This window comes from Gouania willdenowi, chromosome 8 (genome assembly GCF_900634775.1).
Source record: "Gouania willdenowi chromosome 8, fGouWil2.1, whole genome shotgun sequence".
NCBI lineage: Eukaryota > Metazoa > Chordata > Actinopteri > Blenniiformes > Gobiesocidae > Gouania > Gouania willdenowi.
Genome location: NC_041051.1, coordinates 29,081,794 through 29,107,708, shown reverse-complemented (window position 1 = coordinate 29,107,708; position 25,915 = coordinate 29,081,794). Strand labels below are relative to the sequence as shown.

At 37.7% G+C, this 25,915-nt stretch overlaps 1 protein-coding gene across 3 annotated transcripts in view; it reads right to left on the bottom strand.

Moving 5' to 3' along the window:
• Positions 1-722: 722 nt before the first annotated feature.
• Positions 723-25,915, bottom strand: part of LOC114468555 (vesicle-fusing ATPase) — a 45,805-nt gene continuing 20,612 nt past the window's right edge. For 2 of the 3 annotated variants that reach the window (XM_028455529.1, XM_028455527.1), the window contains 19 exons: positions 24,683-24,782; positions 24,539-24,578; positions 22,935-23,101; positions 21,643-21,753; positions 21,483-21,558; positions 19,915-20,070; positions 18,677-18,876; positions 16,542-16,707; positions 15,112-15,186; positions 12,899-13,086; positions 11,296-11,391; positions 11,052-11,208; positions 9,705-9,838; positions 9,421-9,567; positions 8,460-8,594; positions 6,660-6,773; positions 5,762-5,817; positions 5,456-5,513; positions 723-1,006 (listed from right to left, as the gene is read on the bottom strand). In XM_028455529.1, coding sequence (XP_028311330.1) covers positions 5,483-5,513; positions 5,762-5,817; positions 6,660-6,773; positions 8,460-8,594; positions 9,421-9,567; positions 9,705-9,838; positions 11,052-11,208; positions 11,296-11,391; positions 12,899-13,086; positions 15,112-15,186; positions 16,542-16,707; positions 18,677-18,876; positions 19,915-20,070; positions 21,483-21,558; positions 21,643-21,753; positions 22,935-23,101; positions 24,539-24,578; positions 24,683-24,782 — 2,149 coding nt within the window. In that variant the 3' untranslated portion in view covers positions 723-1,006; positions 5,456-5,482. The remainder of the gene's footprint in view (positions 1,007-5,455; positions 5,514-5,761; positions 5,818-6,659; positions 6,774-8,459; positions 8,595-9,420; positions 9,568-9,704; positions 9,839-11,051; positions 11,209-11,295; positions 11,392-12,898; positions 13,087-15,111; positions 15,187-16,541; positions 16,708-18,676; positions 18,877-19,914; positions 20,071-21,482; positions 21,559-21,642; positions 21,754-22,934; positions 23,102-24,538; positions 24,579-24,682; positions 24,783-25,915) is intronic. The other variant, XM_028455528.1, reaches the window with a different exon arrangement.

Below are 25,915 nucleotides of genomic sequence, written 5' to 3'. Positions count from 1 at the left end.
AATAATACATCTGCATGTTGATATATATTTACATACACACACATATCGTCAATGATTTCAACAGAACGAGAATTTTGGACTTTGTAGCACTGAACATACAACATGAGAAGAAGAATTCAGGGGTCGATAAAACACACAAAAATAACCACCAAATGTTTAAATCTGTTTCAGGCGTGCACGCACACACATAAACACACACTCTCTCAGTAACACACGTTTCACACAAGTTCTGTTAAAACAAGTCCGAACGGTTTGCGGGTTAACAGTGCAGGTTTATGTTCTTCTGTATTTTGTGGGTGTTTTAACACTGACGTTGCCATGGTTACACTAGCAAGACTGGACTGTTCTGCACTTGAAACATACTTTTTTTTTTAATTTTCACTGAAACACAAACCTGATAAACCTCCAGATGTGATACTCACAGAGAGCCGAGCATCCCTGCGTGATAAACTGCCTTTTTATGTCTATACAGTATATACTATTTACAGAACACACACCGTGTAGTTAAAGGGACTACATTTACACACAAAACAGCATCTCTTTTTGTTTTTTGTTTGTTAAACAGCTACTACAGATTCACTAAAAGCAGCAAGAAGTAAACAATGAAATATCTAAGCACAGTTTCCACTCTGACTCCACTAAGGAACGCTACTGTACCTTCAGCAGGACGAGCAACAAACACGACCAACAGAGAAGCTAAACACACACCCACACACACACACGGCCTCTATTCAGCACAGTACAGCACTTTTCCATACAATCGTCTATTGCTGCTTCCTTTACAGATAACAGGTTGTTTTTTTTTTTAACAGTACGACTTCCAGTAGTTGACTGTGATATGTTGTTAATTGTCACTGGTAATAGTTTGGAGGGATGTGAACATGCTCAGGGGGAGGGGTTCCTCTCAGATATCTTGGTCCTTCTCTTCTTCTGGTGGTTATGTTAACGGTGAGATGTCCGACCGAGTCCTTCCTCCAGTCGCTTCTACTCGTAGAAGCTGCGATCACTAGAAAAAGACGTAACAGAGCTTTATTTTAACTTCTCGCCAACGTAAGAAAATAAAACTAGGAACACGAAAATACTGGAGAGCTGGTTTTCTGTGTCTCCCTGCACCAACACACCTGATAAATCAGGCCCTCTCCACAGCTGGATGATGATGACACCATACATAGATATAAAGTCTACTGGAGCATCTAAAGCAGACACTGGCAACTGGCTGTCTGGGGGCCACATGAGGCTAATATAGAGCAGCCCACCCCAAAGTAAAAACGGAAAATAACTCCAAAATGAAACAAACAAAAACAAGAATACACAACATGACTCCAAAAACATGCAAAGGTACAAAAAAAACAGACAAAAGAAACACAAAAAACCTCCAAAAACCTGAAAGATTTGTCAAAAGCAGTGGCATAGAGTGCTGCATGGGTTTTTTGAAGTTAAAAGATGCTTGAAAAATGTTGTTTCTCTGGTGCTCTTTAGTTTGGGGATCCAACTTAAATCAGGGCAATCTGATGAAGGCCTGTTAGACTGAAACATGTCAGCATGATTTTTATGATTCTGTAGCCCTCATGGAATAAAACTTTTTAACAACAATCCCTCTGAGTGCCTCAGATCTTCTCAAAAATAGCGACTTCAAAAATAAAACAACAAATATGACTCCATAAACATGTATAATTACAGAATAAAATACAAAAGGTCAACAAAAACACATTTAAAAAACAAAAATGACTAAGAACAGACAAAACGACTTAAAAATGCATAAAAAACTACAAAAAATGACTCCTAAACATGCAAAATTACATAAAAACCGATAAAAGAAAAATTACTTCAAAAACAAACAAAACAATATAAAAAATATACAAAAACATTTAAAAAAAAAAAAACCTCAAAGAAATACAAAAATGACTGCAAAAATATGTAAAATTACAGAAAAACAGACAAAAGGAAAACAGCAAAAAAAAAATAAAAAAAATAAACATAACATCAATGACAATAGACAAAAACAAAACAATGAGAAAATGACAAAACCAGCATAAAAACACACAAACTTCTTGTTCTCTCCTGCATTACTGCTCAGATTAAATATTTTTCCAAATGCTGACATAGATTTTGATAAGGTGACGACTGAATCAGACAACATACAATCCCAGTTTTGTGGCCCCTGCTGTGATAAAAGCTGCTCTCCAGTTTCACAACAGCTCTGAGTTATGGCAGAAACCTCCTCAGAGCTGCTATCCTGCATGCTTTCCATCCCTCTTTGCTTTGTAGTGTCTTATCAGGTCCTCAGCAGCGCTGGAGGATGACACGACCGTCACATCCTCGTGTGTTACTGTAGGACAGAATGTAAAAGATGCAGGACAGGAAACCAAGCCTTTGCCATCTACAAACTCTGCTTCATGTGAGCTGTCAGGGGGATTTTTTAACGTTTCTGAACTAGGAAGTTGCTTTCCTGCAGACATCCTGCGTACTTACAGAGAGTCAGGTGTGTTGGTGCATGTGTGGTGACATCTCTAACAACAACAACAACAAACACAGCAAAGATCTATGATTTAATTCACAGATTGTACAGAAACGTCTAAAGCAGGGGTGTCAAACTCATTTTAGTTCAGGGGCCAAATACGGATAAGTTTGATCTCAAGTGGGCCGCAGAGGTTGGAAATCAAACAATTTCAACATTAGTGCGACTTTGTATTTCCACATATTAATAATATAAATGTATGTAGTATATAAGGCACCGACAATATCCAAGCAATAGGTGACAGGTAGGGACTATATTTTTAATTTGGGGAAATCTTGTCAAATAATTTGAGGATTGAGCAGAATTTTGGAAAAATTTAACTTCTTTCAACAATTTGAATTAGTGACAAATTCATTGAAACTCCACTTCAATAATCGGAAAAGTTCTTTCTTCCAAATAAAACTGTTTGAATGTTATTTTTTTCAAAGTGTATTATTTTGCATGAATGCCAATATGTATGTTTGTTGGCGGCTTAGAGAGGCGGCTCATTACCGGAAATTAAAAAAGAACGAGAATACGACGGCTTGCAGACTGAAAGAAGACATGCACGGTGGACTAAACTACTGTTTGGTTACACAGACGTACGCAGAGGCATATGCACAGGTCTTGCAGTAAACAGTCACATGAACGGCGAGTAAATAAATAACCGTGTCACAGAGTGCGGATCGGGCCGCATTTTCTCGTCCTAGTCTGACCCACCAGTGAAAACCTCTTTTTTCTCTCAAAGAAATGACATATTTACGTTTTTTTTGTGGTATAATGTCAACATCACGGGTAACAAGCCAAAGTGAAACACAAACAGGGGAGCAGTCCACACAAGAGACCCATCGGATCTATTTACATAATGTGTCACTATAAAGTCTGATTTATACATCCTGTCCTATGCTCTTTTAAATTTAATAAATCATTCTCATGAAAAGTTTCTATTTTTTGAATATTACCAAAATTCCCAAGCTTAAGTTCCAGTGGAAATTTGCCAGATATTTTCTCAATCATTTTTACTATCCCCTATGGGCCAATTTGGATGTTTTAAACGGCCGGATTTGGCCCCCGGGCCTTGAGTTTGACACATCCTATTGCTAATACAACAAATACAACAAATGATGATGAGTGACGTGCTCAAAGCACATTGTGAAAGTAGAGTGTGAAGAATTCCTCTATCATGAGACATGTTTGGAATGGCTGTGAGGATTAAAATGCTGACTGAACAACAAACAAAACTTGAAATGGTTAAAAAATGAAAAGGATTTGATATAAAATAAAAATAAACCATAAAGAAAGAGGAAAGTTTATGTTTTTATGCTCCTTCTGTGCTGTAATGTTGTTTCCTGGCGCCGTAAGTCATGTGACAGCTACGATGGGATTTTGTAGCCACATCTGGACCATGTGGTCACGGTCAGGACTCATTGAAGAAGAAAAGTAAATAAGTGAAATTAAACACATCTTTTTATTTAATCTTTTGGTTTAATCAAAGTCCTGTGATTTTTCTTCGATCTTGATTTTTAGTTTTTGTTAGTAGTTTGTATATTGTTTAATTGTTTTTGTGCATTCCTTTCTGCACATGCAATTTGTGTTTTTGTTTCATTTTAGCTGCTGTAACAAGGGCATTTCCTCATTGTGGGATTAATAAAGTACAATCTGATCTCATAATAAAGCAATAATAACTAGAATATTTGCATTTCCTGAAGAAGATGCTAGTGATGATGCAGACTGGCCCGTGTTGCACTGCATTAGCTTAGCATTAGCAAAAGTTAGCATTAACACTAACTAGCATCAGCAAGCATTAACATTAACAAGTATTAACATTATTACAAGTTAGCATTAGTATTTGTTAGCATTAGGATAAAATTAACATTAACCTAGCATTAAATCTTTAGCATTAGCCTAACAATAGCATTAGCCCAGCATTAGCACTAACTTAACGATAGCATTAACCAAGCTTTAGCATTAACCTAGCTTTAACATTAACCTAACAACGTAACAATATTGGTCAGACCTTAGCACTAACTTAGCATTAGCATTAACCTAGCAATAACATTAACCTAGCATTAGTTAAGCAACAATAGCTTAACATTAGCAATAAAGTTGAAAAAGTTGAAAAATGGGAATATGCGGTATAGCATTATCATTAGCTAGCATTAGCATAAAATGAACCTAATGCTAGCATTAGCCTAACAATAACATTAACCTAACATTAGCACTGACCAAGCAATAGCATTAACCTAGCAATAATATTAGCCTAACATTAGCATTAGCATTAATCTAGCAATAGCATTAACCTAGCATTAGTTAAGCATAAACCTAACATAGCTTAACATTAGCAATAAAGTTGAAAAGGTTAAAAAATGATAAATGGCTATGCAGCATAAGTCAATGCAGTTTCACAAAAAAATTAATTACTCAAAAAGTTTAAAAGTTACAAATTCTAAAAGTACAAGCATAAATCTATGAAACTTTCTGAACATTTTGATTAGGATAAACAGTGTTGAGGAGTTAACGACCGTCGGAAGACAAAAATAGATAATAGTGAAGATGCAGAAGGCAAAATAAAAGCATTCTATTCTAATCTAGTACAGGTCGATATCACTGATATTAAATTTATGCTCAAACAGCTTTCCATAGTAAAGTGTTGCCAGATAATGATGTACTTTTATAGTTACAGAGTAAAACCAATAAACTGAAATCTCAGCTCCAGAAGTTTCCACTCAAGCGTTTCAAACCCATATGAATGAACTCTATCAATCCCATTATGCTCTACGAGCCTGGATCCCATTTGTTCTGGTGTGGTGAAAATTGCTTTGTGACCTTTGTGTGTAATGGTGTGAAGTCCAATGGCCGTTGGAAGTCGCTCTGAGCGAGTGGACATTGATCTAGCGTGTCCTTTTGTGTGTGTCTCTACTGACAGTCATCCACACATCACGCCGTCATTGACCTTACCGGTACACGACGAGAGCGAGCGGCGGCTTAAATTCGGATTTGGTCACCTTCATTCAACCTGGTGATTGCAAAGTACAGCCATTAGGTTTTAGCACAAGAGGTCACTGATTGTTGTTTACTGAGTGAAAGGGGTCAATAGAGCGTTTGGAGTCGATGGGGAAAGAAAAAGCTTGTTTTCTCTGAAGGAAACAAGATGGAGGAACGTGAAAGGGAAGCTGATGAGGATGAAGATGGAGGGTTTAGGCTGATGAAGGACGTTGGCAGGTGATGAATACTAAAGTGATGGTGTAGAGCGGTGCTACTCACGCCCCCTCGTCTCGCAGCAGAGTCAGGAACTTGGTCACTCTGTAGTCCTGGTCCATCTGGGAAAGGAAATAGAAATTAAAGCAGCTATTACCATGGAAACACAGATTCACAACAGCTATCCAAAATTCTGTTATTAGGAGAAAAATCTGAAAACACATATTGCATCTAGACAGCATGGAGATGTTGACTTTGATACTGATTTATTAGCTCCATTAGTGACAAACTGATGTTTAAAAAAAGCAGTTTTTGCATCGACTCCAATTGTTTGCATAAGAGTGAAAATGTAAATGCTGGGGAAAAAATGGTTTTTTTTTTTACATGTATGAATGCCAGTTATTTTCTCAGTTTTAGAGTTCATTAATGTATCTATACTTATACTTGAATTCATTGGTATTAATGTATTTTTAAAAAAATAATTGTACATTTTGACAAACCTTTTATTTTATACACATGCATTAGTGGTAAAAAAAAATAATTTCCAAATATGCAAGATTTGTTCTCCTTTTTAATTTTATACATGAGATGTTTACTGTATGCAGGGGGGGTGAAAAGTAATCAAGTACTTCTACTTGAGTAGGATACATCAGCACTCTTTAGAACTCTGGTGACTTAAATACTATTACACATAGAAGTTCAAACTAGGGCACAAGAAAGATTAAAATTCTCGTTTTACCACCTATAATCTGTGGCCCATTTGAGATTAAACTGGTCCTTATTTGGCCCCTGACACCACTGCTGTAAACTGCTCATATTCAGAATCTCCATCTTTAACTGTTCACCACACAAAGCCCAGTCCTTGTTTTATACAGTGCTTCCCTTCTGGCTCTTGTTGATGTTTCCTCACTAATCATCAGCCAGCTCAGCCCACTGCTGCTGTTTTTAGCCTCAGCCTGCATACCTGCAGCGACATCTCAATGAGCACCAGCAGCTTCTTGATGCCGATCCAGACGCGCTTCCCTTTGAGCTGGTGAGCGATGCTGGCTCTCTCCTTTTCCGTGAAGCTCCCGAGCAGCTGTGGAGGAGGACAGATGAGTCAGCAATCAAGCTCTCTTGAAGGTCTCAGTGAATGCATCCTCCTTTCTGCTTTGGCCTCATCATCCAAATCCCTCTGAGGGAGATTTAAGCTGCTTGTTTGCCTTTGAGAATTATACACACTGCTTTGAAGAAATCCTCCACTGTTTTTACAAGTTTGGCCTAAAATCTTTGAAATGTACTTATTAGAAGATCTATGCCTAAAAACACAATATTATGCTCCTTATTAATATAATTGCCTTTTAAAAATGGGAATACTTTACAGTTTTAGAGCCTGTGTTCCACCATCTTGAAATCACGTGATTGATGATGTCACATGGCCCCACTGCCTGTAAACAGCCCATGGGCTGTACGCACGCTTCACTTCCACGTTTGAATGAAGACCGTGAAAGAACTTCCGGTTCCTAACCCTACTGTATTATGACAAATAGCTATAGTTTTCATATTAATCTCATGCAACTCAACAACAGCAGTAAATAGCAGAGGACATCTTATACATTTGCATAAGCTACTGGCCTTTCACTGACAAACAGTTTTTCCTGTGTATTCAGAGTTGCTCCTCTTGTGTTATGTTTAGCTAGGCGCTAATGCTACTTTAGTACAGTAGCAACAGCTATGTTTTGATAGCATTTCTTACCTTGTATGAAACTTAATGTCCTCATCTGACGCAGCAGATGGTCATCTCCTCCATCTGTCACCAGAGCACAGCGTTCTCCTCTATAAGACTGAGGGCTAAGTCCAATGCACCTGGCGCAGCCAACGAGCAGTAGTCGTGGTCAGGACATGGCACATCCATTACCTCCTCAGGGTTCTCAGAGGGAAAATGTAGCTGCTCTCTTCGCTCCCCAACACCAGGACGAGGGGCAAGAAGGGAGTCATTATTCTATTCAAAAAGAACGAGAACAGCTCTGCTGACGCCCTTGTGCATTTGATCGCTCCTTCATGTCGGGGTTAAGGTCTACCTATCTGGATTTTGATGATCCACTTTTTTTTGCAGCTCATCCGCTTGTGGGAACGTAAAAAACTCAAAGCAGAACAACATCTAGCTTGATGTGCTATCTCCTCTTGTTTGTAAGGTAAACTTCCTCCTTTTGGATGTCATTGTGTAGACACACAACCACACAAACAGGCAAAATTAAACGAAACTGTGAAAAACACGTTTCAAAAGTGTGAGACTCATTTCTCCACTGTTTCAACTGTCTGAAAGCGGTAACCGGAAATACTTCATCGGTTTTATTTTCAACCGGAAATACGTCACGTCTCACTGTACATGTAGCCCATTGTTTTCTATTAGAGTGAAGCATTCAGTCTGCTTTTTAGATCATTTAGCAGCTTTATCAGTCACAATGACAACTTGAGCTGCTGTTGGTTGCTTAACCTCTTTGTTTACCAAAGAGGTAAAAAGCAACAAAAATGGGTCAACAAACTGTATGCAACATGAGGTAGGAAAAGTGGGGGATAGGGTTTATAAGCGCCGGAAATAAGGTTGCTTTTGTATGTTTTTATGTTGGTCTGTGTGTTTAGTTAGGCATAGATATTCTACTAAGTACATTTCAAAGATTTTAGGCCAAACTTGTGAAAACAGTGGAGGATTTCTTCAAAGCAGTCCTCAGTATCAACACGTTCTCCTTTTATTGCGTTAGGCTGTGTGCACGTGCGTTTCTACCTCTAAGGCATCCACCAGCTGCTCCCCAGTGGAGATGTTGGGAATGTGGATGGTGGTGCTGAAGGCGTCCAGCATTTCCATCTCCTGCAGGACGTCCTTCCTGCTGGTGGTGCCGATGATGAGCAGCTTTCGTCCCTGCAGGAGGGAGGAAGCGTTGCATCATTACTGCCCATCACGTGCACGAGAATCAACCATTAAATCCACAAGCCAACTGTGGGTCAATGAAGTCATTACTTTACATCTTTATGTTTCAGTCAAAGGCTAAGTTGTAAATGTCATACTAACGTTCTACTCACACTAAGTCTGATGTTTAAATGAGTATGTAGTGCATTCACATTAGATAGTATGAAAAGATTGATTATGTGACAAATACTTGAATGTATACTATATGGTAGTGGTTCTCAAACTTTTCTGTCTCAAGTACCCACTTTGTCTGACTACAACATTTTGAGACAATGTAGGTCAATGAGGAACACTGGAACAATGTAGGACAATGTTGGACACTCTGGACAATGTTGGACACTTTGGGTTAATTTGGAACATTCTGGGACAATGTGCCACATACCACAAGAAATTGGTATATGGCAGAAAACCAACTGCAGTGGCAGAAAAAACTGGCATATAGCAGAAAAAGAAGAGCTGAAATACGATTAGCGTCATGTTGAAAAATGGCCACCAAAAGTGACCAAGGCAAAATCTTTGGGGGGTTCCCTATCCAAAATTGTTCAGAATACACTATTCTACATGTGTACCAATTTTTGTGTTTGATGCAAATTTGAAGAATTTATCTGAAATATCAGTCTATGCTGCTGCATTATTGCTGGATTGTTAAACTGTATTTTTTTCTTCTAATTAAAATGAAAGAAAAACCTGAATCCAAATGTTCCTCTGCTTTCTCTGTTCAACCAACTGTACAAAGTTTCCCAATGCCCTGAGGTGATGGTAACGTGCAGGAGCAGACCTTGGGCGGAGCTTTCTTCAGTAGCACCAGAAGAGCCTGAAGGACCAGATTGGAGAAACGAGGCCCAATGGGAACGTAGTCCAACAGACGCTCAATGTCATCCACCACCACACAGCTGAGCTGGGACTTATAGGCATCGTCAAACACCTGAGACACACAAAAAACAAAGATGGAGACATGAAGTGAAGTAGAAGGAATGAACGCGGCGTGCTGAATGATTTCTTTTGTTTTTTTGTTTTTGTTTATCTGGATTCAGTGAGGAAGAACAATGCTGCAGCTTTGACCTTTTTGATTGCCTGGCACTTGGAGATCTCGGAGTGTCCAATCATCTTGTCTGGAGAACAGATCTTAATGAAAGGGAACTGTGAGTCCTCTGCAATCTGAGCTGCCAGTGCCGTCTTCCCGCTGTGTGGAGGACCTGAAGTGTGCAGCAGAGAGCAGGAGGTCAAGGGGGTCATTTTTCCTTCAAAATATTACCATATGGTTCCATCACGAGAAGCTGAACCTCACAAAGTATGAATTTGAAAAAACACCCCAAAAGAAGAGAAAATGTGGAACATGAGCAATTTAATCATCATAAAAAATATTAAACATTTTTTCTGATGCAATTTTTTAAATATTTTTCATGATACTAGTGAAAAACTAATAAAAAAATCAACAATTGTAAGACAGAAGCAAGCTACAATAGCCTCAGATCAATCATTATTCTAATGCTGACATAAATGTTGATAATGTGGCCCCTTGAATCAGATACAATCACATTTTTGTGGCCCTTACTTTAAAAGAGCTGCCAATCCCTGCCCTAACCCCTAACCCCACTAGATCCCTCCACCTAACCCAAAAAATGCCAACATACTGTAGCTCCAAAGGTGTCAGAATTTAGCGAACGACACTTAAGGACAGACTTCATGACACCTTATTCATGCTAATGACAGATAATGACAGCAGTCTTATGTATAAAACTTCAAATAAATTGTGACCAAAATTAGTTTTATATGCCAAAAGTAATCTTAATACTATAAATTATAAGATTTTTTCATACATTCCCACATGCAGTTATAGGCCAATGAAAATAGTTAAAAAAAAAAAAGGATTCCAAGAACCAATGCGTATATGCAACTAATCATTAGTGATGTGAACAGTCTATGTTCGTAGCTCAAAGTTGATGAAATTACAAGAAGCTGAGGCATTGTTAAGTTGTTTACTTAAGGCCAGACCCAAACACCGAGAAACTTTGTTCCACTTTTGAGGGGCTGTCATGTCCACCAGATAGGATGTATAGCAGATCGTTTTGTATATTCTAAGAAAGTAGGTGGCGCTGTATTACTATACTAAATTTCAGTTTCCTATGAGGTGTAATTCCTGAAATATTAGAAGCTGAAAATGAAAGAAAAATAAATCAACATACACCCCTCACTAAATTGTCCATACCTCAAAAAGTATTCATTAAACTAAAAATTTACAGTGCGCTTATTGAATTATTAAGGAACAATTGGTAAAAATTTCAGGATATTCTTAGACTGAATTGCATGGGATGTCCTGAAAATGTGTTGAAATAACATGGAATGACCTACAAGCACCCGATTAATCAAAGACAATCTCTGAGGCTCGCTGATGGGGGCGTGTCTTACCTTCCAGCAGCACGGCCACTAGGGGCGTGCGGTCGCTGTTCTTGGTCTGCTGCACCAGAAGCTCCCCGTCATCCAGGACGTGAGTGACGGGGTCGCCCCATTTGATGATGCCGTTCATTATGTAGTTGGAGTAATCCTCTTGGTTGGTTCCAAACGCCTGAAGAACAGTGTGAGGGTTTTAAACTGACGGAGCAAACTCTGCTGATGTGTTTGAATCTAAACTTAAAACAAAAAAGGTACACACTGGTTTTATGTCGTTGTTGAGGGAACCGAAGAAATCCGATCTGGTGACCTGCAGCTTCTCTGCTCTTTCCATGTCCACTTCGACAGTAGAGGTCGCCTATAAGGAGAAAAAGTGCAATTTATTAATATATTTGATTTACTGTAACTTTAACTATGAATCTGCAGAAGCACATCACACCAGGGTTGGGGTCAATTACAATTACTTATTATTATCTTCAATTATCCATGTTCAATTACAACTCGACGCATTTTTTCCAATTAAAATTAAAATGATTATTTTCCCGAGTCAGTTTTGACCCATGTCTTAAATCAGCTGTAAAATACACTAAAAATATTATCTATCATCTAATTTGTTTTTCATCTCTTGGTTACCTTATTAGGCTTCCTAATCCATGAAAATATTGGTATTAATATTTTTGGTGTGGGCGTCTGGGCTTTAGTATAAAATTCGATTTTTTTTTTTTTTTAAATGATAAATTAATTATCAAGAGAACTGACAGGAAAACTTGATATGAAACACATTTTAATAATTGTTTACTACGTATGTGTAAGCCATAGATTAAATTGTAATTGACAGTTTTTTAATAAAATGTTCATGCCAATTATAATTACAAAGTCAATTATCTGAACTCAATTACAATTTAATTATGATAACAGCAAGAGGTTTTTTTTCCAATTAAAATTATCTCATAATTGTAAATAATTAATATTTAAACAATTGTAATTGACCTCAACCCTGCATCACACCAAACACAGCGTGTGTATGTATGCATAATAGAGTGGGACGATACAGTACGATTCACACTTTTGATCTGATGTTATTTTAAAAAGGAAATAAATCTAGAAATGTATTGATTATTGTCATATTTATCAAGTTAATAAATTGTAATGTATTCAACTCTGACCTCTGTATGAGCTTTTAAAGTTTATATAAACAATACAATAAATAAGACTTTTCCTTTTTCTATTATTTTAACTTGACATGTTTCTAAAAGAATGTCATGTTGATGATGATGATGATCATATATTAGCTTCATGGTTCTCGTATTGGCCTGTTTCTGTGCACATACACTTCCAAAGTTAGGGCTGGGTGATATGGACCAAAAGTCATATCTTTTATACATATTTATTTTCTTTATTTATTTCTCAAAATGGCAACGTACAATATAAATCTTGATATTTTTAACTCAATTAAGTGTTACCAGAAAAACAACTCTTAGTTAAATTTGCTGATGCAAATTGCCACAAACTGTTGCACAATATGAGCCACTTTTGGCTTTTTCTCCTTTTAGGGACAGCACGTGTGAGTGAGTTCTGTAGTGTGGCTTGTTTAGGGGAATGTTTGGGTTAGGACACACTCAGAAACCCATCTAGCTGAGCTTTTCATGCTGTTCTGAGAAGTAACTAAAGCAGCGACTCCTAAAACAAAAATTTGAAAACGAAATAAGCTATAAAATAAAAATAAAAAATATATATAGGCATTATTGTAATTTTCAATATTGTCAAAACAGAAAACTTGATATATCTAGATTCTTGATGTACTGTATTGCGGAGGCCTAATGAAAGGTGTTGTATAAATAAATAAAGTTGAGGTGAGTTGAGACCTTGATGTGTCGGTTCATGGCGGTGGACTGAGCCGCTCTGACCAAACCCTCCAGCTCAGCGCCGCTGTAGTTCTTGGTCTCTGTTGCCAACTCTGGGATGTCCACATCACCGGCGAGCAGGTTGAAGCTTCGCATCTTGTTGGTGTGGATCGTCAGGATCTGCACGCGGCCCTTCTCATCGGGCAAACCTGGGGAAGTGGATCGTCAGAGGAAACTTTACAACGCGGTGTTGTTGTGTGTGATTCGGTTCAGCATCGCTAGCTTCAATCAAGGGCCAGTTACACTTTATTACAATGGAGCTCTACATTGTTCCTCCACTGTTTTTACAAGATTGGCCTAAACTCTTTCAAATAAAATAGATAATAAATAAAACGCATTATTTTTGGATCACATATTATATTTGTCGCCTTTTAAAATGGGAATACTTTGCAGTTTTAGAGCCTGTTTTTTGTCATTTTGAAATCACATGATTGATGATGTCACATGGCCCCACTGCCTGTAAGCATCCCATTGTTTTTTATTGGAGTGAAGCATTCAACCTGCTTTTTAGATCATTTAGGAGCTTTTCGGTCAAAATGTCAACTCATGCTGGTTTTGGCTGCTCTGAATCAGTGGTCTTCAACTTTTTCAGCCCACGACCCCCAAAATAAAGGTTCCAGAACCCGAGGACCCCCACTGTACCACAAGGTGGTTCAACACAGACATGAACATTGAAGAACAGTCATCTGGAGACACAGGGCCATCTATAATGGGGAATAAAGAGGAGAGCTTTTTGGGGCCCATTCATAAAGTCAGCAAAATGATGATCCATTGTTCTATGAATCTGTGATAACCAAATTTATTTATTCATCTGAATAATATCCACTGTTATACGGGAAGTTTATCATTAGTTGCACCATAGTATATAGTCATTTTAAGATGTAAATCCTTGCTTTAATCAGAAATAAAGTGGGTTAAAAGTAACAAAATGGTGAAAAAGGTGGTGAAATGGGATTTTAAAAACCACAGAAATCGGTAAAAGTTGCAAATTAGAGTAGCTTCAAAGTGTCAATATTGTTTACAGGCAGTGGGCTGTGTGACGTCATCAATCACGTGAATTCGAGATGGCGGACCACATGCTATTAAACTGTCATTTTCAAAAGGCAATTAAATGAATATGGTGCATAATAGGGATGTAACGATTCACTCAACTCCCGATACGATTCGATTCACGATACTGGGTTCACGATACGATTCTCTCACGATTTATTTTACAAAATAGGACTGTAGACAAATTTTTTTTTTGGGAAAAAAACTAGAAAATACTGTACTATTTTCCTTTTATTTTTCATTGTCAAAAGAATTCCTTGATAAACTATTCAAAACAATGCAATTTAACTAAAAATAAATCTTGAATGAAAAAAATAAAGGAATAATAGAAATGAAAATGAAGCCAATTAATTTAAATTCTGGTTCTATAATAAACAATGCAAAACTGCATAATAGTTATTTTTCTTTTTAAAAGTGCAATTGAAAATGTATTTTGTGCCTTAACAATTGGACTTTAAAAAAAAAAAAACCGTGATTGCACTGATTTACGTCATATTTGTTTGGACCAGCAGAGGGCGCTGGTAACACAGTGGTCGGTTAGCATGCAGATATCTTGCAGTGAAGAAGAGAAGCTATGCTAGCAGACAGAGCTAATAGAAAAACGTGACTTTTACAGATATTCAAGTAATATTACAGATATTCTTTCGGTGCTAAAGGGGTAATGAATCATTTATTAACATATTTAAGAGTAGAAGGCAGCCAGAAAGAAAGTATTAGCAGACTCCGCCCGCCGCCTACACTTGTGGATAGCGCCCTCTGCTGGTTAAAAAAAGTACATCCCTAGTGCATAATAATGCGTTTTGTTAGGCATAGATCTTTTAATAAGTACATTTCAGGCCAAAACAGTGGAGGATTCCTTTAAGACTAATACAACAATTGTCTTATATTAGAGCAGAGATGAGCAACTCTTGTCAATTTCATTGATGCGTGAATGGTTTAGACGAGGAAGTATTTGAATATTCATTATTCATTTATTGTCATTCATCAATAGGGAAAAGATTGGGCAGTTTATAAGTTGTACTTCTTCCTTTTGAAGCATGTAGAGTTCTGTATCATATGTAAAAAAAAAACCAACAACCAAAAAACCTTAATTTATTTAATGAGTCCTTTAATGTAACACTCACCAATTTCCATCTTCACCTCAAACCTCCCGGGCCTCATCAGAGCATCATCGATCAGGTCGGGCCTGTTGGTCATACCTGAGGACAGAACAACACAAACATTTTCATAATCATGGGTGTTTATCTCTTGATTTGGGGGGTTTTCTATGAGTTGTGATGTTCCAAATACAGCTGCCTCCCTACACGTCATCATCAGAGCAATAAAAGAACTATTTCACTTACGTACATGGCTCATATTGAAGCATAACACGCTGATGTTTTTTGTAGAGGACGTTCAGTGGAGCTGAGGTTAAAGTCCAGGAGTTTTCCAGCTCCAGCTTTATTGTTAAACCTGATTTACAGTCAGAATAAAAAGCATCTATAAACATGAAACCCGTGCATACGTTCACGTGTGCGTGGGATTCTCTCAGCGTTCTTAATGACCGCATATAAACCAAACCGTGTATAATCGTCTCAACCTGAGGGTTTGGGGGTCATTTATTAAAGATGGGGCTCCTTAATTAGATTTATTGAAGTTGTGATGGGCTTTAATTGGACACGTCTTCTAACTTCCCGAGGGAGTGTGGGTATTTTGTTAAAACCCAATTCTCAGCGGAGGAGTCAATGATGTCATCATCAGACAACCCGAGTTCAATTCCTGCATAGTTGCTTTTATTAACGATGTAAATTATATTCATGGAACATCTTTTGCAGATAAAATACACAAAGTGCTGCACATGACATCAGCAAGACATGAAAGAAAATGTAAAACTACTGTTTGTGGTTACTGTATCCAGACTAAACTAAAAGCATTGCACTCACTTTATCCATTCCTAGCTAATCAGCTGAATGCTGCACATCTTTCTAATATCTTTGATCAATTTACTGCCATTGCTTAAGTTAATGTGTCCAACTAAAAGCATAGGTGAATGGAAAATTATAATTATTGTATTAATTTATACACCAACTCTACTAATGTCATTTTGCTTGTTTTGAGTGGTATGCGTCATTTTGTTGCCTCTGTTTTTTGATAATTCTGTGTTATTTTGTCGTGAATGAGTAATTTTCCTGTTTTGCGTTCTTTTGTTATTTTTGTGTAATTTTGTCATTATCTTGTATGTGTGTTTATGAAGTATTTTTTACTTTTTTCTAGACATTTGCTTTTACTTTGGGGGCCACACAAAATTAGCCAGAGGGTCCCCTGTTGCCCATGTCTGATCCAAAATGTATGTTTATTATGTATAATAAAGATGCAGTGCAATGGTTTTCTAACCCCTCTCGACATGTTTCGGTACTTCCGTTTTATTTCTTTATGTTTTTCATGTGCACGTGTAAAAAACAAAGACAACCAGAACCAGAAACTGCGGCTCTGGCGCCCCCCTGTGGTAGACCCAGTGTGTGTGTACAGCTGTCACTGATTTGCTTTTCCTGCCTCGTTGATGAGCGTTACGTACCAATGACCAGGATGTTGTTCAGCTGCTCTACGCCATCAATCTTAGACAGGAGCTGGTTGACCACGGTGTCATGCACGCCCGTGCTGCTGGCGCCCGTGCCCCTCTGCTTGCAGATGGCGTCCAGCTCGTCGAAGATGATGATATGAAGGCCACTGTTGGCGCCGAGCTGTGAGTTAGAAGTAAAACCAGCGCTTTAATAACTTTTGAACATGTAGATTTGCTGATCATTGTGAGTACTGTGGATAAATCCTGTGTTTTCTGTATTTCTTTGAAGATTTTGGTCAAATCTGACATCTTTAACAAAGCATATTAATGGATGGAGCCTAACTGTGCCTTATTCTTCTATGTTTATAAGTTAGCGTGGTCCTTTAAAAACAACAACGTGAAATTAATTATTTCATTATTTCCACTTTTCTGCTCACTATTTCTCCGGTGCCTCTTTTAAAAAAAACTACTTCTAAATAATGTGACAGATTAACTACCTTTTGAGCCTCTTTTGTTGCTTTGCCAGATTAATGTCGTTCAGAGCGAGCGTACACAAAGCTTACATTTACACCTTGATGAACCATTAATGAGCATCAAGTGTATAGTGATAATATTACTACGACCCATCTTTGTTTCTCATTCTTATCTTTTTATTTCCTACAGTTTTGTCAACATCTGAGTCTGTACTATTACTGCTAATGTTTACACCATTTATTGTGTTTTATGCATTACCAATAAAACATTTATTTAAAAACACACCTTAAAATGACATCTTTTTCTTTCTTTTTTTTTTTTACTTTAATTTTATAAACATTTGTAAACAAGACAAAACAACTACAACAACAACATATGTTTTGTCATCCAGTTGTCCTTATGAAAGAAAAAATAAATAAATAAAAGGGCATACAAGTCAGTTTGTACATAAATGGCTCAACAATTACTTTCCAAGGTTACATACACGATCCATTTTTCCCAATTACCGTATTTTTCGTACTATAAAACGCACTTAAAATCCTTTAATTTCCTCAAAAATCGACAGTGCGCCTTATAATCAGGTGCGCCTTATGTATGAAATTAATATGTCAAAATGTTTTAGTACAACTTTGGTAAACTTTGAAGCTGCACCTCTTGATGGATTTTTGGCGCTTCAGGGCTAACGTAGTCAGGCACCTCGTGGAGTGATATGTACCAGTACTGTGCTTCAAAAAGCATAGTCCGAAAAATACGGTAAATTTTCCCATCTTCTGGTGCAATGCAAAAGTAATTCTCTCCATATTCTCAAAATTAGCCATAATATTTTCCCAGTCAGTCTGTGTTGGAGGATCAGGCTATAACCACTGCCTTTTTAGTGGCCGTCAATATTATCTTCAGCACGTGTTTATCCCGATTTGCGTTATCGTGTTAATAAAGCGTCAATTTTGATAGCCCTAGTATTAAAATAAAAAAGCACATAGTACAGAACATTTCAGAGAAGTGGAAACTGAACAGTGCAAAACAGTTGCCATGAAATAAACAGAGCAACTGATGAAGCTGATTAATTTTGTTTGAAATAATCTTTCTGCAGAGTAGTTCATAAATTTGGTCAGATGATGCTACCTGTAGCACCGCTTTTAGCCCCGCCCACATCCTCTAACACAGGGAGTGGTCGACTGTCCACTAAAATCCTTTATCCACTGACTTTGTTCATTTGTCACTCGTGAACTTATTCATATTGACTCTGAACCCTGTCATCTTGTCCAGTGTGGCTGCTCAGAGCATGTACAGCTAGCACAGTCCGAGTGTCCAAGCTTGCTGCTACATGTTTAGCATTGAGGTGTTAGCGGAGGCTACAAAACTCTGGTGATCGGCAAACTCTTTCTTTCACAATTTCAACACAACTGGGCTTTGGTTTTCCATCCTGTGCTATTATAAACTAAAATTCACACCCACGAAACACAGCAACAACTTCTCCTCAGGTTGTCCTGTCTTGTATTGTAGTCTGTGCATCAACATTATCAGTATACCGGAAACTAGTGAAATGAGAAAGTCCCTGCCAGAATCCCTAGATGATGATCGTAACCTGACTACACCTCTATTATTAGACACCATCTTTTAATAAAGCTTCCAATTGAAGTTGATTATAACTTTTTTTTACTAAATCTTAGGCTCACCCTCTTCTGCTCCTCCTCCGCCTCGGCGAACAGTTTGCGAATGTTGGCCTCGGACTCTCCCACGTACTTGTTGAGAATTTCGGGGCCGTTAACAATCTTTGGTTCACGAGCGTTGAGCATCTTTCCGATCTGCCTGGCCATCAGTGTTTTACCACAACCCGGTGGTCCGAACAACATGATGCCCTTCACGTGTTTGCAACCTGTGACACAGAGAACGAGGGGAAGACGGACGCATGAGGAAAAACAACAAAGACATCAAAGAAAAGAAGAGGAAGACGTGGAATAAACGACGCGCGTACATATTCAGCGCCACAGGGAGTGAAAAGCAGGTTAATAACATTGGTTCATAAAATTGATTTAAACTGCGTTATGTCTAAATGCGAGTGGGAGTGTGAGGAATAAAATACCTCTGCCACACAAAGACTAACCTTGTTTTCTCCCCCGTGTTATTAGATAATACATTTTCCTGCCCCCGGGGGAAATGTACACAGCACGGCATGCTGCAGTTCGGCTTTCTCTGCAGGATCTGGTCTGATTATTATTTTACATTATATTCTATTCATAAACACTTAAAGAAGAATATCCTTAGTTAATAAAGTCGTAATTTGGAGAAAAAGATTACTATAAAGCTAGACAAACTACAAAGTGCCAGTGAGAATGTTGGATGCTGAAATTGTCAAAGACAAACAATAGAAAACTGTATTGGATTTAAAATGTATAAAATAAACAAGAAATGAAAAATAAAATTTAAATAACGTAAAACAAGATACATTTTTATAAAAAATGACAAAATCACTTAAACAGAATATAACAATAAATATATTTAATATGATAAAATAAAATATAATAAAATAAAAATAAAACAATAAAAAATAATTACAAAATAACTTAAACAAAAAATAACAAAAAAATATACAATATGATCAAATAAAATGTATAAAATTGAAATAAAATTAAATGAAATAAAAAATAAATAATAAAAAAACACAAAAAACATAGCCTGACTTCCAACAGGGGGCACTGGCCATAAAACACTTATTGTTGAGCTTAAATCATGAAAGTGATGATACTCAAAGACATTAAACTATAGCCAAAAATCAGTTGAATAAAGCTGCGTGTTAGTGTACTTATTAGTGGTTTGGAAGCTTTATCTTGAGGGAAAGAATCTCTAGAGTTCCTGGCATTCGATGGTATAACATGAAGAAACAAATGTGGATCAGAAGTGATGATTTCCTCACCCATCTGCTCCACGATGTCAGGAGGGAAAACTCGGGAAGCGAAGGCTCTGCGGAAAATGGCGGAAAACTCTTTATCCAGACCTCCGATTCCCATCTTCTCAAAGTTCCAGTCAGGGTTGATGATGGTTTGTCGGGCCTCCTTGGTCTTTGCTTTACCTGGAGAACAAACACACGCACGTGCAGCTTAGTCAGCAGATATCAGACAAATCATAGGTAGGGGCTTTGATTCAAGCTGAATTCGATTTATTTATACATACAGTCCCATTAGAACATCATTCATCAGAGAGACACTGTTACACACAATTATATTACATGACAATAAAACATCGATCCAAGGGCACTTGGTTTGGACTGGACCATTTATTGAAATTTCTATCTTAAGCCATATGGGGAAAAAAAGCCACACGACAAAGCTCACTCACACATGCTGTCCATTATGAACAGAAAAGCCAAAAGTGGTGTCACGTGTTGATATTGCCGCATTCTTGTTGAAATCTGAATTTTGGTTTCATATATTCTAACAAAGACTTTTACAGTTTCAGCTTTGGTTGGAGAGAGTTTGAGTTTAAACGATTAGAGAAAGCTTTATTTTTTCCATGGATGAAGTTGAAACAATGTGAAAGTCTGGGTGAAGATAATAATGGCCTGTTTTCCTCATTTAAATAGTGCACTGCATGATAGGATGTGTTCATACTGCCATCTTGTGGCACAGAGGGAGTCATTTTGAGTGGAACAACTCATTAAGATCTCACAGTTTAAAACTGCACTCAGATGATATTTAGATTTAAGAAAGAAGTTAAGAAAAATAATATTAATAATATTTGTTGCCAATTTGAAGATTAAATAAATTAAATAAAACCGGTTCAGGAGTCTTTCTCCTAACCAGTGCTGTATTTAAACCACTGCAACACGCCTACTTCCGCACGCTTCGTCCACAAACGCCTTGCAACCCCCACCCCACCCCAGCTCCTCCTCTTCCGTCTAATTAAACATTTTTGATTGATTGACTGATTTAATTTTATTTTCGAACATAAACAACAGCACAGTTCGACCAGGGGGTCCTGCTGACCGCTCTCTCTGCTCATGCTTCTCTATGTCGCTCATTGAAGAGTGAGGGGAGGCTCCCTTCACCAAATCTAAACTGCATGCTAAATAAACAATTTGACTAAAGTGATCCTGACTGAACTGCTTCCATGGCTCTGACCCTGATTAGGACTTTGAACTGATCAGGAAAGCCACCCTGATACTGCCATCAGGTGGACGGTAAAAACTTCATCCTTTCTGCAATAACTTCCCTGAACATGTAAGATATCCATCCGTTTCTTTTTTTAAATGTATCTTCATTTCTGTGTTTGAACGAGGTAACTTTACTGCTGCTGTGGCCGTGTTAAAAAATTATTTATCTCACTGTTTCAGGACTGACAATTCGGTTCATCTTATTTCTGGACTTTAGTGCGTCTCATTAAAACACAAACCTGACTCCTGTGTTCTGAATTGTACAACCTCGTTCTCACATTTCATTCCAAAAAAGCTTTTTTGGAGAGGTTAAAACAGTGAAAATAACGTACCAACGAGTGTGATGGACGAATTCTCTGCCTTCTCAAATATCACCTGGCTGTTTCCAATCATCAGCCCGATGTCGATCTGTCAGAGGAAACAGGAGGACAGTCAGAGTTCTCTACATCCATCCTGCTCCACGTAACTGGTGTAAATATCCATTCTCTTTACCTTCTGTTGTTTCTTCCCAGTTGCAGGTTCTCCTTTGAGGATACTGGCATCCATGGCCTCGATGTCCTTCACCATCAAACCAAAGAGTTTGTCACAGAAACTGAAAACGAGCTGAAAGACGACAAAACTCCGTTTAAGAAAACTTATCATGCTTCATTTTTAAAGTTCTAAATGGACTTACCCCTCCACCTTTAATTGATTTTTTTTATGTGTAAAAAAAAAAACTAACACTGGAATAAGGACCAGAGCCTTTACTACAGGAGACTGTGTAGAACAAAGACTAAATTTTGCCAAATGGTAAGGTCTATTAGAAGCACAAAATTATGAATTAAACTTCCAGAAAACATCAGAAACTGTGGCAATTAACCAATCTTTAGAGCAATTATCAAAAAATGGTTAAAAACAGAGCAGTCATGTACCCATAGATAAGTGCTGACTGTTGTTTTTTTTTTTATTGTTAATAGTATATGTGCTATCATGTTTTCTGTCTTCAATCAGTTTAATGTTTGTCTCATTGCGTGATGTTGCTTAACTGTATGGTAAAGTCTGTGTAAAGCAAATTCAGCCATTTTCTTCTAAACACATTAAATAGGTTATAAATGTATTCCTTAAAACATGTAAACAGCCATTCAACCATTTAGAATATAATTGTGGAGCTAGGCTTCACAAACAGTGCTTCAAATTTCTGTGTTCAGGATTTAGTGGGCGGGTCAGAAATCATAGCCGCTTTCTTCCGCGGCCTCCAGCGGGCGCAATTTGGCCCCTAGCTGAAAACAAACCACATATTTGGACCACAATTTTGTTTTTTCGCCTCTAGCGGGTGCAGTTCTGACTCTACCCAGGAGGGATGCACATTTTTGGACTAGGGCGGAGAATACCTTTCCGAGTGTTTTGGTCTTTCACAGTGCTCTCTCCCATAGCGTCAGGGTTAATACACGGAGGCGGCGCCCTTCCCACGCGTGGCTGTGGTTCTAGGGCCACTTACTGACACGCCCCCAGTGTTTAGGAACAGAGAGAAGTGCATGTTTTTCCATGATTTTGAGACCTAATTTTATACACTTAGCGATTATTTTCATCTTTCAAATTTGGTCAATGACACATGTTTCTGTGGTGTGACAAACTCACAACACAAATTTATTTCTGCTTTACATGGACTTTAAATGTTGTTGTTCAACTGTATGTTATATCACGTTTACCTGCCTTAGGTCAATGGATGAAATGTAGCTATTGTGCTAACTCTGGCATATATATGTTGAGGCTGGAGAGAAACAGGTTGGAGTGTGTGCACAGACCTGCTGAGAGACAGAGAACGCCTGGTTGTTGAACTGCTGGATGAACTCTGCAGCCATCTTGTCCGAGTCGTAAGGGGAGGAGTCGGTGCTCTTCTTCTGCAGGAAGTCGATTTCGATTGTCATGGCGCCGATGCACTGCTTGGTCTTGTCAAAGTTGTAGTTGGACACTGAAGGGACGAACAGAGCTTTGGTTTCCTTTCAGAGACAGGGTTCAATGACCAAATAGAGAAAGAAGGAAAGGCAACGTTTTCTTTATCTTTAGCAACACTTTAATGATTTTAATTCATTCAAAAGACTTCTACATATTTATGAGAACAGAATACGTTGATGTTTTCAAAAAAAAAAAAAAAAACAATTTTTGGTGGTAAAACTACAAAAGATCAAAAAGTAAATTATCCAATATATATGTTTTATGTACTTTACTTGGCAACAGCATAGCATTTCTTTTAGAATTTGAAATGTCACCGTATCTGTATTCCTTCACTGAGGCTCTTGGGAGCTGCTTTTCCTTCTCCTATCCTACACAGTAACACAATGCTAACATCCAGTGTTCCATTTTAGGTGGTGACCAATTTAACTGATGACTGACTGATAAAGTCTCGTCGAATCAAAACAAACTTGTGCCGCTTCCACAGCAATGAGGAAAATTCAAACCTATCAATGGATTGTACTGCTTAATCTAAAGCCTTGGTTCCCAAAGTGGGGTACGGGTACCCCCAGGGGTATGCAAATTGTCATGGGGGTATGGGAATGAAAATTAAAAACACAGACAATATTGGGCACTAGAATATAAATAGAGCAGTTAATGTTAATGCTAATGCTTGGCTAAGGCCAATGCTAAGGGCTCAGTTATTGTTATTGCTAGGCTAATGCTCGGCTAATGCTATTGTTAGGTTAATGCTATTGCTAGGCTAATTCTAGGTTAAAGTTAATGCTAGGCTAATGATAAGTTAATGTTAGGCTAATGATATTGCTAGGCTAATTATAACGCTATGTTAAAGCTAATACTAGGTCAATATTAATGCTAGTGTTATGCTAATGTTATTGCAAGATTAATGCTATTGCTTGGTTATTGCTAGGCTAACGCTAAATGATAAGCTAATGCAGTATAACGCGGGCCAGCACCTGCATCCTCAAATGCAAATATTCTCGTTATTATTATTATTATATATTATTCCTCAAAAGAAAAGGTAAGATTCACTGTAGGCAGGACTACATTGTATATTACATTACATTATTATGTTTTTAAGTGTGCAGGAGTAGGGTGTACATGGCTTCAGGTTAAATGTCTGAAGGGGAACATGACTGTGAAAAGTATAGTTGCTATGACAACTAGGTGTGTCAGATCACGTGGCTCATTCCCCACTCCTGCACATGTTACGTATTCTATCCCATAAACAACAACATGAACAGCCCAACAGCTCTTTCAGATCCCTGCAGAACTGAGTTCTTCTAAGTGGATGTGGAAGGAAACTAAAGAAATGTGAAGTTATGTAGAAGACATTCCCATCAACTCCAGTTAATGCTGTGAGATTTAAAACAGTGCTTTGATCATAGCATCAGAGCTCAGCGAGACTTCAGTCATTAAAAAAAAGGGTTTGTACCTTCCACGTCTTGGCCGATGGATAGCCCCGCCCATTTCCTCTACAGGACAGAAAACAGGACCAATCAGAAAGGTCGAACATCAAGCAAGAACGTTTTTAGCTTTAGCAGTGAATGTGTGTGCGTGTGTGTGTGTATGTGTGTACCTGTGGCAGGCTGAAGGCGATGGATCCTGGAGGTACGGTGTTATGAGTCGTCACTGTAAACACGTACTTGTGGTTGGGCGTGGTCTTCACAGACACGTGTCTGCACGGAGGAAACAGAAACGATACAAGTCACTCACATTCAATCACATCATTTCATTTTACATTTATTTATTATAGTATACCTTAAAAAAAAAAAAAACAACAGTAAAGCTGCAAAAAGGGAATGAAGCCCATGGCTTGTATAAGAGCTCCACCCCTTTCAATAAACACAAGCAATTTAGAATAATGTTGTCTAACAAACACTTATAAAATCAGGAGACAAAATGCACAATTTAAACTTTGATATGACACAAAAGAACACAAACATCATTATCAAAGGACAAATTAAAATACTGAACAACAATATTAAATGAAAATCACAAAAGAAATACAAACTTAAAACATATACTGTATACACACATACAAACACATGTATAACACGTGGATTGTAACCATAAAGTGAGAGAGGACATGAAGTAATGAGGTATAATAATTACTATAAGGACATATAAATGGTTAAGATGTTTTTTTTAACTGCCTTTAAAGAGTGAGTAGGAGTATGGATCTTATTTGGGGAGGTAAACTTAAAATCCAGGTTGGCAGCTTGGGTGGTTCTTTTTATTTTATTTTTTGCTTTATGTTTGTATTTGTTTAAGTAAAGGATCTAAGGAGGTTCAAACCCAGCGGGGTCACTTCTTAATATGCTTGTCTTGGCCATGTTTTATTAGTGTTTTGGTTATAATATTCTTAGTTCTTTGTTGGGGCTTGGGGCTGGGCAATATATCAAGATTTAAGATATATTGAGTTTTCTATTTTGGCAATATAGAAAACTGCAATAATGCCTATATCGATATATTTTTATTTTATAGCTTGTTTTGTATTAAAACACTCATTTTAGGAGTTGCTGCTTTCACTACTTTGCAGAACAACATGAAAAAGCTCAGTTAGATGAGTGGGTTCTAACCCAGACCTTCTCCTAAACAAGCCACAATACAGAACTCACTCACACGTGCTGTCCCTTGTAGGAGAAAAAGCCAAAAGTAGCACATATTGTGCAGCTGTTTGTTATTAAATGTCCCATTGTGTGTTTTTTCCTCCTTTTGTGTATTTTTTGGTAATTTTGGAAGTCTTTCTGAGTCATTTTGTGTATTTTTTGGTATGCATGTTGTCGCATTGTGTATTTTTTTCTTCTTT